Genomic DNA, 16,714 nt, shown 5'->3' on the forward strand with positions numbered 1-16,714 from the left:
CACACCGCAGCGGTTACTTTGATTTCAGTTATTGTGAGAGATATACGGATCGAGCTACACGCCGCAACGGTTACTATATGGTACCAATTGAGCGTGAATGGTGAGTGCCAGTACTAATTGGTAAGAGTTGAGTCACGAGTGACTGAGAGGCTAGCCCGAGGGGCGATAGATATATACATGCATATGAGTGATGTTTTTGCCTGAGAGGCCTGTTTATGGACTTATTGATTTCACTCCTCTTTAAAGTGAATTTCTATCGAATATGTTGATTTATCGACTGTTTTCACTCATCTTTATATTGAGCCTCTGTCGAAAAGTTGAACAAATGTTTTAAAACAACTTTTATTTAAACTGGGGTTTATGAGATGTTCAGAAATTAATCACTGATTTGGCATTGGTTATTTCTACTGAGATTTTTAAGTTATGAAGTGTTTATGATTACTGTTTTGCCCGAGGGGCTGTTTTACAAACTATGTTTTGCCCGAGGGGCCGATTATGGCTGTAATCTCCATTATTATCTTAAATGGTACTGAACCCCTACCGAAACTGCTGGAAAGTATTTCAAAATGATTTTTACTAAAAGCTGGATTTTAAAAGGGAAGATTGACTCATATTATGATTTGAAGGCCTGTTGTGTTTATTGAGCCTAACGTGAATGTGGATTCATTATTTCCTATTGCTCAGCCTTTATTTACTCTTATTACTTACTGGGTTGGAGTACTCACATTACTCCTTGCACCTCGTGTGCAGATTCAGGTATATCGGAACCCGGTAGCGGGTGTTGATAGCTCAGCCGCGGAGTCAACAGAGTTAGCAAGGTGGCTGCATGACGTTCGTAGCACCGCTTCCTTCTCCTTGTTGTTGTTACTGTATTTAGTACATTTTTAGACTTTTGTTGTATTCAAACCTTGATAGTTGCTCATGACTAGTGACACCCGATGTCGGGCGGGTATTTTATTTTGCACTGTTATTTCAGGATTTTATTATGAAATATTATTTAATTTAAAGACTTAAAAATGACTCTTAATGCTTAAAGGATTAAGATGAGTGTTATGTCGGCTGGCCTTGTCTTCACGAGAGGTGCCATCACGACCGGACCGGTTTGGGTCGTGACATTTACATTCACAAATGTCAACTTTTATAACAAACATGAAATAAATGTGAAGCAAATATTTTTAGCACAGTAACCAAATAACAAAATAACAATATAAAACGTACTTAGTACAAGATAGATAATGTCAAATCAAATGATTTGTTCTCACGTAAAACCACTAACTAAATCATAAAGGATAGTAATTTCAATGTGTAAGTACTTTAAGATCGCTCCTAATTCGAATTAATTTTCCTCAACTTCTAGAGTAAATATTATAAAATCAACTCTCCACAAGTCAAGCTTTTTACTGCCAGTAATTGACATCACTTTCTTCAAGAATGCTGCACAAGAAGTCACAAGAAAAAAAAAGAATTATACCTTTATAATAAAGTGAATTCTTTCCTCCTCTAAAACAATTGGAATACCAAAAATAATTACATTAATATGTTCTAAAAGAGAAACAAATTGATAATGAATGTAATACTAGCAACTGAAGAGAGAAAGAAACAGACAACATAAGCAATAATCCAAGAAAGTGAACGCAACCGCCCAAACCGAACAACAACTGAAATATTGCAATATCATAATGCAGTTGATGATATTTTTTTGGTTGTGGGGGGATGTGAGGAGAAGGGAGAAAATATAACTCCACCCGATGGAGGTTCTGCTAAATTTAAATAAATATAAACACGATCAGGCCTAAAAAGCTAAATACAAGTAAGCACACATAAAGCTACCTGCCCAAGAAAGGTTAAAACAAAATCTAAATGAGATAGCTCATTTTGGAGAATCTATTTACCTCTAAGATAATAATGAATTTTTTGCAACAAATGCTATATCAATAGTCAATAATGCACTTTCATATCAGAGTTCAGCATCGATTTTGTACTAGAAAAATGGTGTTCAATACAATACACAATTTCACCCTTTACCAAGGAAAAGAAAATGTTCAGCTATTCTCAATTCATCTTGCACTTAAGAAAACCATTCCCTACTCTTTTAGTTTTTATTTTTCTTCGAGACTGAGGCAAAAACAGGGTGGGAGAGGGGAGGGTTGAATTATAAAATATTAGTTTCCGTAAATTGTATACTGAGATGAAAAATAATGAATGTTATATAAGTTTTGCAAACTATAACATGAAGGGTTTCTCCCTTTGAAAAGAAGGAACAAGAACCTTGTAATTTTTTCAAACTTATCCGCTTCTTTTTCTTTGTGTCAACTTCACTAACTCCAGTCTTCTTGATTATGTTAACCTGAAAAGAAATATTAGATTGGTTACTCTGGTAGTTTACAAAATTTATAACTTAAAAAATTGTGAATACAAGATATAAAAAAATAGAACAAAGTCATATAAAACAGAACACTTTTATGGAACAAAGACCAAAACTTTCTATAGCATATTCATACTAATTAGCAGCAGTGAATATTATCTGGAGGAAGAAAGAATGTGCCCAAATATTATACACACTGCAGAGTGTGACATGATCAAATACAGAATACAACAATGAAAGCGTCTACCCTCTTCTGATAAATAGGCTTCACTCCATTAATTTATGGTAACTTATATATAGTATACCTTTATAAGGAGGATGCAATCAATTATTAATGAGCAGAATAAGTTGTGCCAATAAATTCAATCTTTAATCATATATTGAACAGGGAAAAGCAAACATGTGCAGAATGCTACCATGCTTTATGGCCTTTGTTACAAAACTAGGGGAACAATTCCACAAGAGCTCACTAACCCAGATATGGCTACGCATACAACGTGGTAGACATGAAAAAGATTTAGTTAAAATGAGTTTACGAACTCACCATCTTTGTGTGAACAAGTGAAACAGGTGATAGTGATTGTTGGTGATCGTCCATTGAGTTAGCAGAAACCTATAACAAAAGAGAAAGGTTGCTACAATTAAAAGAATACTAAATTACAAGATTATCTTAAATACAATAAATATTTGCTAAAAGGCACAATATTTTTTACCTGTTCATCACCAGATAATTTCTTAATTGAGCCAATAGTAATACCCAATGATTCTAGATATGCATGTATACCAAGCTTTACTTTATCGTTTATTTTTGCATCCATATCCTTTGATGCTTCTAACATTTTTCCCCCAACGCTTTTATTTATTCTTTTGCTTCAAATAACTTTTTCTCCGTCGCTTCTATTTCTTCTTTTGCTTCAGACAATTTTTCTTCCATTGCAATTCTCATAGCGGAGGTAGCTTTTTCAACTTCTATCTCAACCCTTCTATCAAAATCTCTTTGCTCAGCCTGGGATCGCTTATATGCAGGGCCATAAACAATACTTGGAGCTGCTCCTTTTCCTAAAGTTCGAACATTTCCATAAGTGTCTGGTCCCATAACCTGTGCATACACATCATTGGGAGCACTTCTAAGGACATTTAACTCGGGATACACCTTAGCAAGTTCATCCATTTCTTTCTTTTGGAAGGAAATGGTAAAGCAATACAAAGTTAATAAAATTTTATATTGGAAAGAAAGTAATTCATATTCATAAAGAATGGGAATTTACCATAGTTTCATCAGCTATCTCATTTACTAGTTGTTTATTCTTTCTCGTATGTGTTTCTTTGAATACATCGATACGACTTGATTTTACACCATTCTTCTTTGTCATATGTTTAAATAGTAAAAAATTTGTTGCCAATATATTCAAGAAAATTAGTATTGATATATAAATTGGAGAAAAGCTTATAGTAAATATGGTATACATCATCTACAATTTGAGAATGACTTTTTCTTCCTGATGTGTGTGGCATACTCAACTTCCTTCGACTTTCTTTGTTCCTTTCGCTCTTTTCCTAAAAACGTTACACGTAATTTTATATATTAGAGCTAATTCATGGCCAAACCTTAGACAAAAGAATAAAACTTTTAAAAGAAAAAAGAGAAAAGATAACAAGAATTACAGAGGAAAAGCATAAAAATATTTAAAGGAAAAAGTGTGATCCGCATAAGGAATGCGCTAATAGCATGTGCTAAGGGCAAGAGAAGAAGATGTTTGATGCTCGGAGAATACCATTGCTTCGTTAGAGCTCCAATAATGAACTAATGCACGACATTGGTCTTCTTCTATCATGTTTGGATGTTTAGCTAAGCGCTCGATATTGTTGTTGTATGGCTCATAACCAATCATTTTTGCTTCATGCTTCCATTCTTTCCATTTAGATCCAACCTATATCATCAACATATGTATCATATCCTCAGTTGCATCAGTATTTTCCTGCAAACATCAACATATAACACATGTATACAAGCATAAAATCAATAAGCATCTTAGTATATAACCTTTTTCTTTAATTTTTTAAGCACCTTAATATGAGCCCATATCCTATTCTTGTACAGTTTAGGCACAAGCCTCCAATCTTTATGATTTAAAGGAGCGAAAATGCCATTTCGTTCTATAACTACAAGTTTTGAACTCAATCTAGCTGCATCAGGTCCAATAGCTTGACTAAGATTATTCAACTCAACATGTAAAATGCCACCATCTTTTCCCCATCCTGAGTGCATCATAGTAGGACCTCTAGGTCGCTTAGATTGCTCTTCATTAGCACTAGAGTCTACAATGACCAAATATAAAAAAGAGAGTCATCCATAACTAGTAAAACTCAATTAATTTTCCTTTTTCTTCTTTTAAATATTCACATATAAACACACCATTAATACCAAGGGATTAGAATAATATAGTGATAGAGGAAAAACTGTTGAAAATGAAGCATATATGTTTTTGGGAAAAGAAACTACAACAATACAGGTAGGTATAGTGATATGAATTCTTTCTTGGATAACGTATCTGCTAGACTATTAGGGCCTCAGCTAGATCCATTAACATCTCTTTCTTATTTCTTTTTTCCTTTTTTGGTTAAAAATAAGTAATTGTATATGACACTCTTAAATATAATTTAATTAATCCTGGACAGATTACATTGTAGTATATCCATAGTGTAAAGTACAACACTTCAATTATTAACAACCAGAAATAGTGGAGGGCAACACACAGACCAAGCGTATTATACACTCAGTTGTACAGAATACATACCTAAGAAATTTTCTGTTTCATGTGAATCATTTCTTGATTTACCAGATCGGATAGCTTGTCCTTCATGTTGTGGCCAGTTTTGAGGTGGTTGAGGCATCACCGCACCGCCCATTTCTTCTTCTTGTTGCTCCGAAAAATCAGGCAGAAGCATTTCTTGACTGGAATTTTTATGTCTTTTTCTTGCCATCACAATAAAATTGCTCAAAAACTACAGTTCCTGCAAAATTGAAAAATATTTTCCACTATCCAGACGTATAAAATAATATCAAACTAGCAGGCCAAACAAAAAGACACATACACACATGAGATTTAAACAACTAAAAAGCATAATAAGAAATCTCAAACTCGATGATCTATGTTTAATAACAATCTTTACTAAAATAGTGACAAAAATAATAAAAGTAACTAAGATATGTCGTCTTCTTCATCATATGTTTCAATACTTTCCAAAGTAAGTGGGTCAATTTCTATTTCCGACACACCTTCTCTAACCCATTTAATAGCCTCTTCATTTTCAAATATAATATCATCTAGCTGTTGTTCGGGCCACAATTCCATGTGCTCTTCCATTTGCTCATTTACTGGTTTGTTTTCACCTAAATTATAACAACCTCTTGGTTTAATTTCCACTACAATCTGCCATTCTTTTGCTATTGGATGATGGACATAAAACACTTGTTGAGCTTGAGAAGCAAAGATGAAAGGTTCATTTGACGGATGCTGCCTTTTGTAGAGTAGCTGAGAAAAATTAACAAGAGTAAATCCATAATCATCTTCCACAATAAGACCCTTTTTGTTGTCCACCCATTCGCATCTAAATAGTATAAACTTGAGGTTTGCGATATAATACAACTCAATTATATCCGTGAGAATTCCATAAAAGGTGACTTCTGCTAATATAGGATTTCTGTCTCTTGCGCTTGCATAGCTCTGAGTGGTAGCCTTTACCATAACTCCACTATTTTGTGTTTTTAGCTTTGCATCACGAGACTTTGTTAAGTATCTAACTCCATTACTTATATATCCATTCATCCTTTTTGCTTGCTTTGATGGGCCAATAGCTAGATTTTGAATTTCTTCTGGTATTTGCTCACCTTCCATGTGTATCTTCTCAACCTATAAATAAGCAAGAACTAATTAAAAATTGATACTATATATAGTGTGTGTGTGTGTGTATATATAAAAGCATTTAAGCTGGTTCACAGTTACATGTTTTCTAAACCATATGTGAAATTTTTCATTGTGAATTTGATCCACATCATGTCTCGATAGACGAGGATTTTGCTTCTTGATTTCTTTTATATGCTCACTACAAAAGTAAAACATATAAAAACTTAATAAAAGAAATTATAAATACTATTACTTAATAATTAATTATAAAGCAAAATATTATTGAATACTTACTCGCGGTATGGCGTTATGGTAGCAGAATTAAATAAAACATATCTGTATGCTTGGGCATGGGTAATGTCATCAAGCATAAACCCGTCAATTTTAGTTGACTAACGACCCTCTTGATTTGGAATCTCATTATACAAACCATAATTTCTCAAAGGTCGATTTAACTTTGTCTCCACATCATGTAGATATCTTGAGCAGAATGTCATGCACTCTTCTATCCAATATCCCTCTGCAATTGAACCTTCTGGATGCCTTCTACTCATCACATAATTTTTAAGAGTAAGCAAGTACCTAAAATAATAAATAATATTATAGTTCAATATAATACTTCATAAGTACAATAAATAAGAATAACGAAATGATACCTTTCAAATGCCCACATTGAACGATATTGTGGAGGTCCACCAATCTTTGCTTCTTCAGCTAAATGGATGACTAGATGTTCCATGATATCGAAAAAAGATGGAGGAAATATTCTCTCCAAATGACAAAGAGTTATTGCAACTCGATCTTGGAGCTTTTCTAATTCACCTATGTTCATAACTGTTGAACAAATGCCCCTAAAAAATTATTTAATTCAATCATTGGCTTAAGGACATTCATTGGAAGGAGACCTCGCAAAGCAATAGGAAGGAGTTATTGCATTAAAATATGGCAGTCACGACTCTTCAATCCATGCACAATGCGTTGCCTAAGATCAACACAATATGATATATTTGAAGCATATCCATCTGGTACTTTCACATCTCTTAAAACTTGTAAGAGCATATCTTTTTGTACATTGCTCAAAGTGAAACATGCAGGAGGTAGATAGTATTTGCCATTAGCTCTTTTTTTAGGGTGCAAAGCCTTTCGAATCCCAATCTCTTGTAAATCCAAACGAGAATTCGGATTATCTTTTCCTTTCCCCTCAACATTTAGTAATGTCCAGAATATATTGTCAAATACATTCTTTTCAATATACATTGTGTCAAGATTATGACGAATCATGTTGTCTTTCCAGTAGTCTAACTCAAAAAATATGCTCTTTTTCTTCCATAAATATTGCAACATGGCATCGTCAACATGATCAGAATTCTTCCATTTTCTTTTATTGGATTTGGCCGATAGATGTTTTCCGAATTTATTTTTAATACCTTTCAATTGCTTAAAAACTTCAATACCTGACAAACATTTAGGTGCTGCCTCTAACTCCTTAAAACCATCAAACGAAACTTTATCTTTTCGAAACTTGTGCCCATGGGGTAACCAACGCCTGTGCGACATGAAGCAATATTTTCGCCCATATTTCAATCTCAAAAATTTAGTCTTGGTCAGACAACATGGACAAGCATATCTTGTTTTCACACCATATCCTGATAAGTTACCTAGTGCTGGAAAATCACTGACTGTCCAAAGCAATGAAGCACACATTTGAAACATATGATTCTTTGACGCATCATAAGTTTCAACACCAACCACAATTCTTTTAACTCATCAATTAACGGTCATAGATATATATCAATATCATTTCCTGGTGCATGAGGGCCATCAATAATCATTGATAATATCATGTATGGTTGCTTCATGCACAACCAAGGTGACAAGTTATATGGAACCAAGACAACTGGCCATGTGCTATGTGAGATATACATAGACTTGAATGGATTAAATCCATCTGAAGCCAACCCAAGTCTAACATTTCGAGGATCTTGAGAAAAATCTTGATGCGATTCATCAAATTTTCTCCAGGCAATACTATCAGCAGGATGCCGCATTACCCCATCTTTAGTGCGACCTTCCGCATGCCATCTCATATCGGTAGATGTTTTAGATGACATGAATAATCTTTGAAGCCTCGATATCAATGGGAAGTATCTAAACACCTTTGCTGGAATTTTTGAGGTTTCCAAACTACCAGATTCACCAACAAATTATTTGTATCTTGGAGCTTTGCAAAACTTACAATCAGTTCGATCTTTTGTGTCACTCGAATAAATCATACAATCATTTGGACACGCATGTATTTTTTGTATTCGAGTCCTAAATCTTTAATAATTTTTTTTGCATCATTAAAGGACTTAGGTAATATTTCACCTTCAGGAAACACATCTTTTAACAACTCTAACAACATGGAAAATGAATTATTACTCCACCCATTGAGACACTTTAAATGTAATAGACGAACAAGAAAAGAAAGAAGTGAATATTTGCTTCCAGGATATAATTCACGCTCAGCTTCTTTCATTAAGTTAAATTTTTTTTCAGTTTTCTTATCAAATCCCACATTATGTTCATTTGACCCACCAAAACTATCACCATGAGTGTCCATATTAATAAAGTCACTAGTAGGAGGAATCTAAAAGCATCATGTACCAAGTCTTGTATGTCATCACCTCTATATAATCTATCAACAGACATTGATGAAGATGATGCCTCACCTTGAAAAATCCAATTAACATAACTAGGTAGAAATCCATCAACCACAATATGTTCAACAATCAACTCTTTCAAGATAAATTTCATATTACGACACTTCCGACATGGACACAAGATTTCAGATGCATTAGGCCTATCCTATGAAGCAAAATGAAGAAACTTTTTGGCTCCATTCTCATATAGAGGATCATTCCTATTCAATATGTTTATCCAACTCTTATCCATTAAGAATAACCTATACATATAGCAAAAAAATCAACTAAAAAAGAGTACTTATTGATAGAAACTAGAAAGATTATAGCACAGACTATATGTATAGACAACAAAAACTTTTACTTGATAAAAATTAATATAAATATATTTATTAAAAACAACAAAACGAGGTACTCCTCACAAAGATTAACACCAAACCTTCTCTCTCTCACACACACCAAAAGAAATACAAGATCCAATTTTTTCAACCAAAGCGGACAACAAAAAGAATAACCAATATGTTACTATACAATAATCAACCCTTTAATCACCAAGAAACCAATAATTTAACTGAACTCAATAATCTACCATTAAATAGTGAAAATCTTATATCCAACTTTATCAATGTAATAAATAACAAACGTCCAGAAATACACTGTTTGACCACCAAAAAATCAAAATCAATCTACCAATCAATACCTAAAAGAGAAAATTCTTAACCCAAATCCGAACAATTAAGAAAAAGAAAGAAATCTGTTAACCCAAATCCGAACAACTAAGAATAAGGAAAAATATATGTTAACTAAATTGGGTACCTTGAATTTATAGCAAACAAGCTTTGTGGATCTCAGCAGAAAAAGCCTTAGCGATTTTCGTCTCCAAGTATCTATTATAGCACAGTAGAATGCAAAAAATTAGGTCTTTTTGTAGAATTCTAACTAAGGAAGGAAAACTATATTTTTTAGAATTGGGAGGAGGGAAGCAAAATTCTTACCGCCAAAATCTTTTCCTTCTAAATCTCCAATACTTTCCATACATAGCTCCTTTTGAGTCTTGGGGTGGAGGGAGCGGACTTGAGAAATTTTGTCAAACCCAATTTGAGATTTTGAGCCAAAATTGATTTTGAGAGAAGAGAGGGGATGAGTCCTGGTGCTTCTAAGGCTTACGGCTTAGCTTTCTCAATTGTCTATTGGTTCCTTGATTTCATATATATTTTTGTTTTATTTTAAATATTTCATCTTTAAATTTAACATCTAAAAAGTTGTAGTAATAATAATATTTTGTTTGAATAAACATTAATATTTTAATTAAAAGCTTTAAATCGGCAATTTTTTTTAAAAGGCAAGGCATATGACGCGTGGGCATTTCACTTAATATCGGGGGGAGGCGTAAGCCTTATGAATCTTTAAATTTTTTAGTTCAAATAATACAAAAAAAGTATATATATATATATATATATATATATATATATATATATATACATAAAAATATAGAAAGTACATTAAAAGTTTAAGAAAATCATAGGATTAAGGAAACTGATAAAAAAAAAATATCTAACATGTTTTACAAGTATAAACAATGCAATAGTGTTAAAATTGTTATCAAACTACATATATTTGATTACTTCCCTAACAGCTTGTTTGGATGGTTGTTACGCATCGTGTCATAATGTATCGTATCGTAATGTATCGTATTGTATTGTATCGTTTGATAAATACAATGTTTGGATAGATTGTGTCATTTGTCATCGTTTCATGATATCACGCACCAGCAATATGAAGAATAAACTTGTAATATTATAAAGAAAAATTATGATACAGGGTGTATTATATTACAATATAAAAAGATAGGGTAAATGATAAAATAAAATTATTTAATAATAATAAAGGGTGAGATTGAGAGAAAAAGACAAGGTAACAACGCAACCACACCAAATCGGTTGTTACATAAAGTGACACATTTCGTCATTATGTATCGACGAATTTAACAATACGATACAATAAAATTTAAGTAACAATCAAAACAAACATCGTATTTAAAGTAATAACATGATACAATACAATGGATAACAACCATCCAAACAAGCTGTAAAAGGCTAGAAGTTACAAATTAAATTATTCTCAAATTACACATTTAATTACCTTCCTTAATAATCAATAAACTTTATCAATATTATAATTCAAAATATTACCCCTTCAGAAATAAATACAAAGCATTAAAGTCTCTTTTGGTAGAAAAAAAACTAAGAAATAAAAATTAATAGCGAGTGAATATATATAGTTTGACTATCTATATATTCAGAGAAAATGTTAAAATAATATTAACCCTCACGATGTTCTCACTTAGTGAATATACAATACTATGACTCGTTATTTGAGTTAAGATCATTCATTTGTTAATGTATTTTGAGGGTCAACACTATTAATCAGAAAATTGAATAGTTGATTTACCTAGTACTTATTGAGCGAGCGCAAACGCTGAGCAATAGGCGTGTAGGATGCATAATCTTATGTTTGGGGTGCATGTAATTAAGCCTCTCAAATTAAGCCCTACACTTGAGCCGCCTCAAGACATTGTGCAAATGCCTCGCCCAGGAGCTAGTCTTGGACAAGCCATTTAAAATATTAAGCAACAAGAAGCGAAATCGTCTATATTGTCGGTAATTATAATATTTTAACAAATTAAATATTAAATATAAAGGGTGTGATATTTTTTTTAAGACAAAGAATGATTAAAAATTTAGAAAATATAGAGAAATTTCCAATTGTAGATGTTAATGTTCGTAATTACCGACAAATAATATGACATTTAAAGTAAGGTCATATTTTTTTGTCATTTGTATCAAAAGTTTTTACAACATTGTTAAAGTGTCGTATTTTTACTATAGTTTGGACCAAATGTCATTATTTTTATGACATTTTATACCAAATGTCATTCTTTTTATGACATTTTGTATCAAATGTCTAATTTTTACGATATTTTGTAGCAAATGTCGTACTTTTTAAGACATTTATTAAAAAATGTCATTATGTTGATGACATTTTGTATCAAATATCGTTGTTTTAATGATATTTCCTATCAAGTGTCATTTTTTACAACATTTAGTATCAAATGTCATTATTTCTATGACAATTAATATTAAATGTCGTAGTTTTTACGACATTTTGTCATAAATGTCAAAAAAGGAAGTTTTCCGACATTTATTTCAAAAGTCACTAAATAAATATCGCCGTATCCTCAATTTCCTGTAGTGGCCCAGAGCAGCAGCGCCAACGATGGAGCCTCAGTTTGACTTTGATGATGAGGTTCCAGCCCAAACAGTTCCGGTAGGCCCAACTCAGGTCCCAGAGGGGTTTATTGCTGCCGCAGCACTCCAGGATACTCTGGTCTGTCTAATGGGCCTTATGGAGATTGTCACCCGGACAGGCTTGCTTTCTGTAGCACCAGAAGTCTCTCGGGCTAGAGGAGGAGCCTAGACTCCTGCTACTCATACTCCGGAGCAGATGACTCCCCAGTTTCAGACTCCAGCAACTCAGCCAGTTGGAGCAGTTCAGCCGGGTGTGGTAGCTCAGACCGGTGATGGAGCAGTTGTGTCTGCCGATGCCTTGTGGAGATTGGACAAGTTCACCAAGCTCTTCACTACTACTTTTAGCGGTGCATCTTCTGAGGATCCCCAGGATTATCTAGACAACTATCATGAGGTTCTCAGGAACATTGGGATAGTGGAGACCAATGGGGTTGACTTTGCTACTTTCCGCTTGTCTGGATCCGCCAAGACTTGGTGGAAAGATTATTGTTTGGTTAGACCGGCCGGATCACCAGCTTTGACTTGGGAGCAGTTTACTCAGCTATTTCTGGAGAAGTTTCTCCCTATCACTCAGAGAGAGATCTATCAGAGGCATTTTGAGCGTCTCCAGTAGGGTTTTATGACCGTTACTCAGTATGAAAACAAATTCATTGACTTGGCCTGTCATGCTCTTATCATACTTCCCACCGAGAAAGAGAGAGAGAGAAAGGGTGAGGAGGTTCATTGAGGGACTTATTCAGCCGATTCGACTTCAGATGGATAAGGAGACAGGGAGTGAGATTTCTTTTCAGGAGGCGGCCAATGTGGCAGGAGAGTGGAGATGGTTCTATCGCAGGGAGGTGGTCAGGGGTCTAACAAGAGGCCTCATTATTCAGGCGGATTCAGTGGTACCTCGTCTAGAGGAAAGGATTCGTATGGTAGAGGCCATCCTCCTAGGCCTTTTCAGCCACCACTTCAGGTTTCTCACGGTGCTGTAAGTGGCCGTGATTCTCATATGCAGTATTCTGATCAGCAGCCCTACAATGCACCACCAGCTCCTATCAGTGCATCGCCGCTCCAGAGTTTTCGGGGTGGTCATTCAGGTCGCCAGGGTCAGTCTCAGTTTTCTCAGCTGCAGCACTCAGGTGGATGCTTTGAGTGCGGTAAGTATGGTCATATCCGGAGGGCTTGTCCAAGAATGGTGGGTATTCAATCGCAGCAGCAGGGTTCCCGTGCTATGGTTTAGGCACCAGGTGTTCCACCGCCACTCCGCCAGCTAGGGGTGGGGGTAGAGGTGCTAGATGTGGAGGTAGAGGTATTAGAGGTGGAGGTCAGGCAGCTAGAGGTGGAGGTCAGTCAACAGCAGGCCGTCCCAGAGATGTAGTTCAGGGTGGTGGGGTCCAGCCCCGATGTTATGCTCTTCCAGCCAAGCCTGAGGCTGAGGCTTCCGATGTAGTTATCACAGGTACTGTTCTGGTTTGCAGCAGAGATGCTTCAGTTTTATTTGATCCAGGATCTATATACTCCTATGTGTCATCTTATTTTGCACAGTATTTGGTCATGCCTAGTGATTCCTTGAGTGCTCCTGTATATGTGTCTACACCAGTGGGTGATTCTATTATGGTAGATCGAGTCCATCGTTCGTGTATAGTTGTGATTGGGGGTCTCGAGACTCATGTAGATTTATTACTTCTGGACATGGTTGATTTTGATGTCATATTAGGGATAGACTGGTTATCACCTTACCATGCTATCTTGGACTAACATCCCAAGACTGTGATCTTAGCCTTACCGGGTTTACCTCGTTTAGAGTGGAGAGGGACTCCTGATCATTCTACCCGTAGTGTTATCTCTTATGTGAAGGCTTGGCGTATGGTAGAAAATGGGTGTTTGGCCTATGTTCGTGATTCTAGTGCCGAGGTTCCTTCTATTGACTCTGTGCCTGTTGTTCGTGAGTTACCTACCGGGTATGCCACCTGATAGGGATATTGACTTCTGCATTGATTTAGCTCCGGGTACTCAGCCCATTTCTATCTTGCCGTATCGTATGGCCCGCCTGAGTTGAAAGAGTTGAAGGATCAGTTGCAAGATTTGCTTGAAAAAGGTTTCATTAGACCTAGTGTTTCTCCTTGGGGTGCGCCGGTGTTGTTTGTTAAGAAGAAGGATGGATCGATGAGAATGTGTATAAATTATCGGCAGTTGAACAAGGTTACAATCAAGAATAAGTATCCACTGCCGGGGATTGATGATTTGTTTGATTAGCTTCAGGGTGCCAAGGTATTTTCGAAGATTGACTTGAGATCTGGCTACCATCAGTTGAGGATTAGGGCATCCGATGTCCCTAAGATAGCTTTCCGCACTCGGTACGGGCATATGAGTTCTTGGTGATGTCATTCGGGTTGACAAATGCCCCAGCAGCTTTTATAGATTTGATGAACCGAGTGTTCAGGCCTTACTTGGATTCGTTCATGATAGTCTTCATTGATGATATTTTGATTTATTCTCGCAGCCGGGAGAAGCACGAGCAGCATCTTAGAGTGGTTCTTCAGACTTTGAGGGACAGTCAGTTGTATGCCAAGTTTTTGAAGTGCGAGTTCTGGTTGAGTTTAGTTGCATTCTTGGGTCATGTTGTATCAGCAGAGGGTATTCAGGTTGATCCAAAGAAGATAGAGGCAGTCGAGAACTGGCCTAGACCCGCATCAGCTATAGAGATCTGGAGTTTCTTGGGTTTGGCAGGCTACTATCATCGGTTTATGGAGGGGTTTTCGTCCATTGCAGTCCCGATGACCAGGTTGACCCAGAAGGGTACCCAGTTCATGTGGTCAGATGAGTGTGAGGCGAGCTTTCAGAAGTTGAAGACAACTTTGACTATGGCACCGATGTTGGTTTTGCCCACAGGTTCAGGGCCATATACAGTTTATTGTGATGCATCTCGTATTGGACTTGGTGCAGTGTTGATGCAGGATGACAAAGTCATTGCCTATGCTTCGCAGCAGTTGAAGATTCATGAGAAGAACTATCTGGTTCATGATTTGGAGTTAGTAGCCATTGTTCACGCGTTGAAGATTTTGAGGCATTATCTGTATGGCATGGCATGTGAGGTGTTCACGAATCACAAGAGTCTGCAGTATTTGTTCAAGCAGAAGGAGCTAAATTTGAGGCAGAGAAGGTGGTTGGAGATATTAAAGGACTATGATATCACCATCTTATATCATCCGGGAAAGGCCAATGTGGTGGCCGATGCATTGAGTAGGAAGTCAACCAGTATGGGCAGTCTTGCTTATATATTGGTCAGTGAGAGACCGCTTGCCTTGGATGTTTCTGAGCCCAGCCGTGTGTTAGCTTGCACAGTCGCGAGCATATCCGAGATCGACAATATGATGATCCTCATTTGTGTGTCCTTAGAGACACGGTGCAGCACGAAGGTACCAAGCAGGTTACCTTAGGAGATGATGGAGTTTTGAGATTGTAGGGTCGAGTTTGTGTGCCTAATATGGATGGACTCCGAGAGTTGATTTTAGAAAAGGCCATAGTTCCTGGTACTGTATTCATCCGGGCGCTGCTAAGATGTATCAGGATTTACAGCAGCATTATTGGTGGCGGAGAATGAAGAAGGACATTGTTGCATATGTAGCTCGGTGTTTGAACTGTCAGCAGGTTAAGTACGAGCATCAGAGGCCCAGTGGTTTGTTCCAGAAGATTGAGATTCCTGAGTGGAAGTGGGAGCGTATCACTATGGACTTCGTTGTTGGACTCCCACGGACTAAGAGGAAGTTCGATTGCAGTGTGGGTTATTGTTGATAGGCTGACCAAGTCAGCACATTTCATTCCTGTGGCAGTCTCCTATTCTTCTAAGAGGTTAGTTGAGATCTATATCCGGGAGATTGTTCGTCTTCATGGTGTGCCCGTGTCTATCATTTCGAATCGAGGTACGTAGTTTAATTCACATTTCTTGAGAGCAGTTCAGCGAGAGTTGGGCACATGGGTTAAGTTGAGCACATCGTTTCATCCTCAGACGGACGGGCAGTCTGAGAGGACCATTCAGATTTTGGATGATATGCTCCAAGCTTGTGTCATTGACTTTGGAGGCTCGTGGGATCAGTTTTTGCCTTCATCAGAGTTTGCCTACAACAACAACTACCAATCGAGTATCCAGATGGCTCCTTATGAGGCTTTGTATGGTAGGCGGTGTCGGTCGCCGGTTTGATGGTTTGAGCCGGGAGAGACTCGGTTGTTGGGTACAGATCTAGTTCAGGATGCCTTGGACAAGGTCAGGATTATTTAGGATAGGCTCCGTACAACTCAGTCCAGGCAAAAGAGTTATGCCGGCCGTAAAGTTTGTGATTTGGCTTTCATGGTCGGTGAGCGGGTATTTCTTCGAGTGCCGCCCATAAAGGGCATGATGAGATTTGGGAAGAAGGGCAAGCTTAGCCCTAGGTACATTGGCCCGTTTGAGATTCTTGATCGAGTGGG

General features: G+C 36.6%; 1 protein-coding gene across 9 annotated transcripts; it reads right to left on the minus strand.

The window, feature by feature from the left end:
* Nucleotides 1-1,206: 1,206 nt before the first annotated feature.
* On the minus strand, nt 1,207-10,129 carry LOC107797528 (uncharacterized). 9 transcript variants are annotated; one of them, XR_001650702.2, is made up of 10 exons: nt 6,930-9,764; nt 6,568-6,855; nt 6,373-6,472; nt 5,164-6,279; nt 4,141-4,296; nt 3,833-3,922; nt 3,079-3,464; nt 2,910-2,978; nt 2,269-2,347; nt 1,207-1,434 (listed from the first exon to the last, which is right to left on the minus strand). XR_001650702.2 is itself a non-coding variant. In XM_075241385.1 (9 exons), exons 6-9 carry the CDS (start codon nt 3,202-3,204, stop codon nt 1,337-1,339), a joined length of 372 nt encoding a protein of 123 aa, XP_075097486.1. In that variant the 5' UTR covers nt 3,205-3,464; nt 4,141-4,296; nt 5,164-6,279; nt 6,373-6,472; nt 6,568-6,855; nt 6,930-9,764; the 3' UTR covers nt 1,207-1,336. The 9 variants fall into 8 exon arrangements, 1 of the variants encoding a protein (XP_075097486.1); XR_012704072.1 differs by having other exon boundaries at nt 4,141-4,344; XR_012704068.1 differs by lacking the exon at nt 3,833-3,922.
* Between the last annotated feature and the right edge of the window lie 6,585 nt (nt 10,130-16,714).

Source organism: Nicotiana tabacum, chromosome 20 (genome assembly GCF_000715075.1).
Source record: "Nicotiana tabacum cultivar K326 chromosome 20, ASM71507v2, whole genome shotgun sequence".
NCBI lineage: Eukaryota > Viridiplantae > Streptophyta > Magnoliopsida > Solanales > Solanaceae > Nicotiana > Nicotiana tabacum.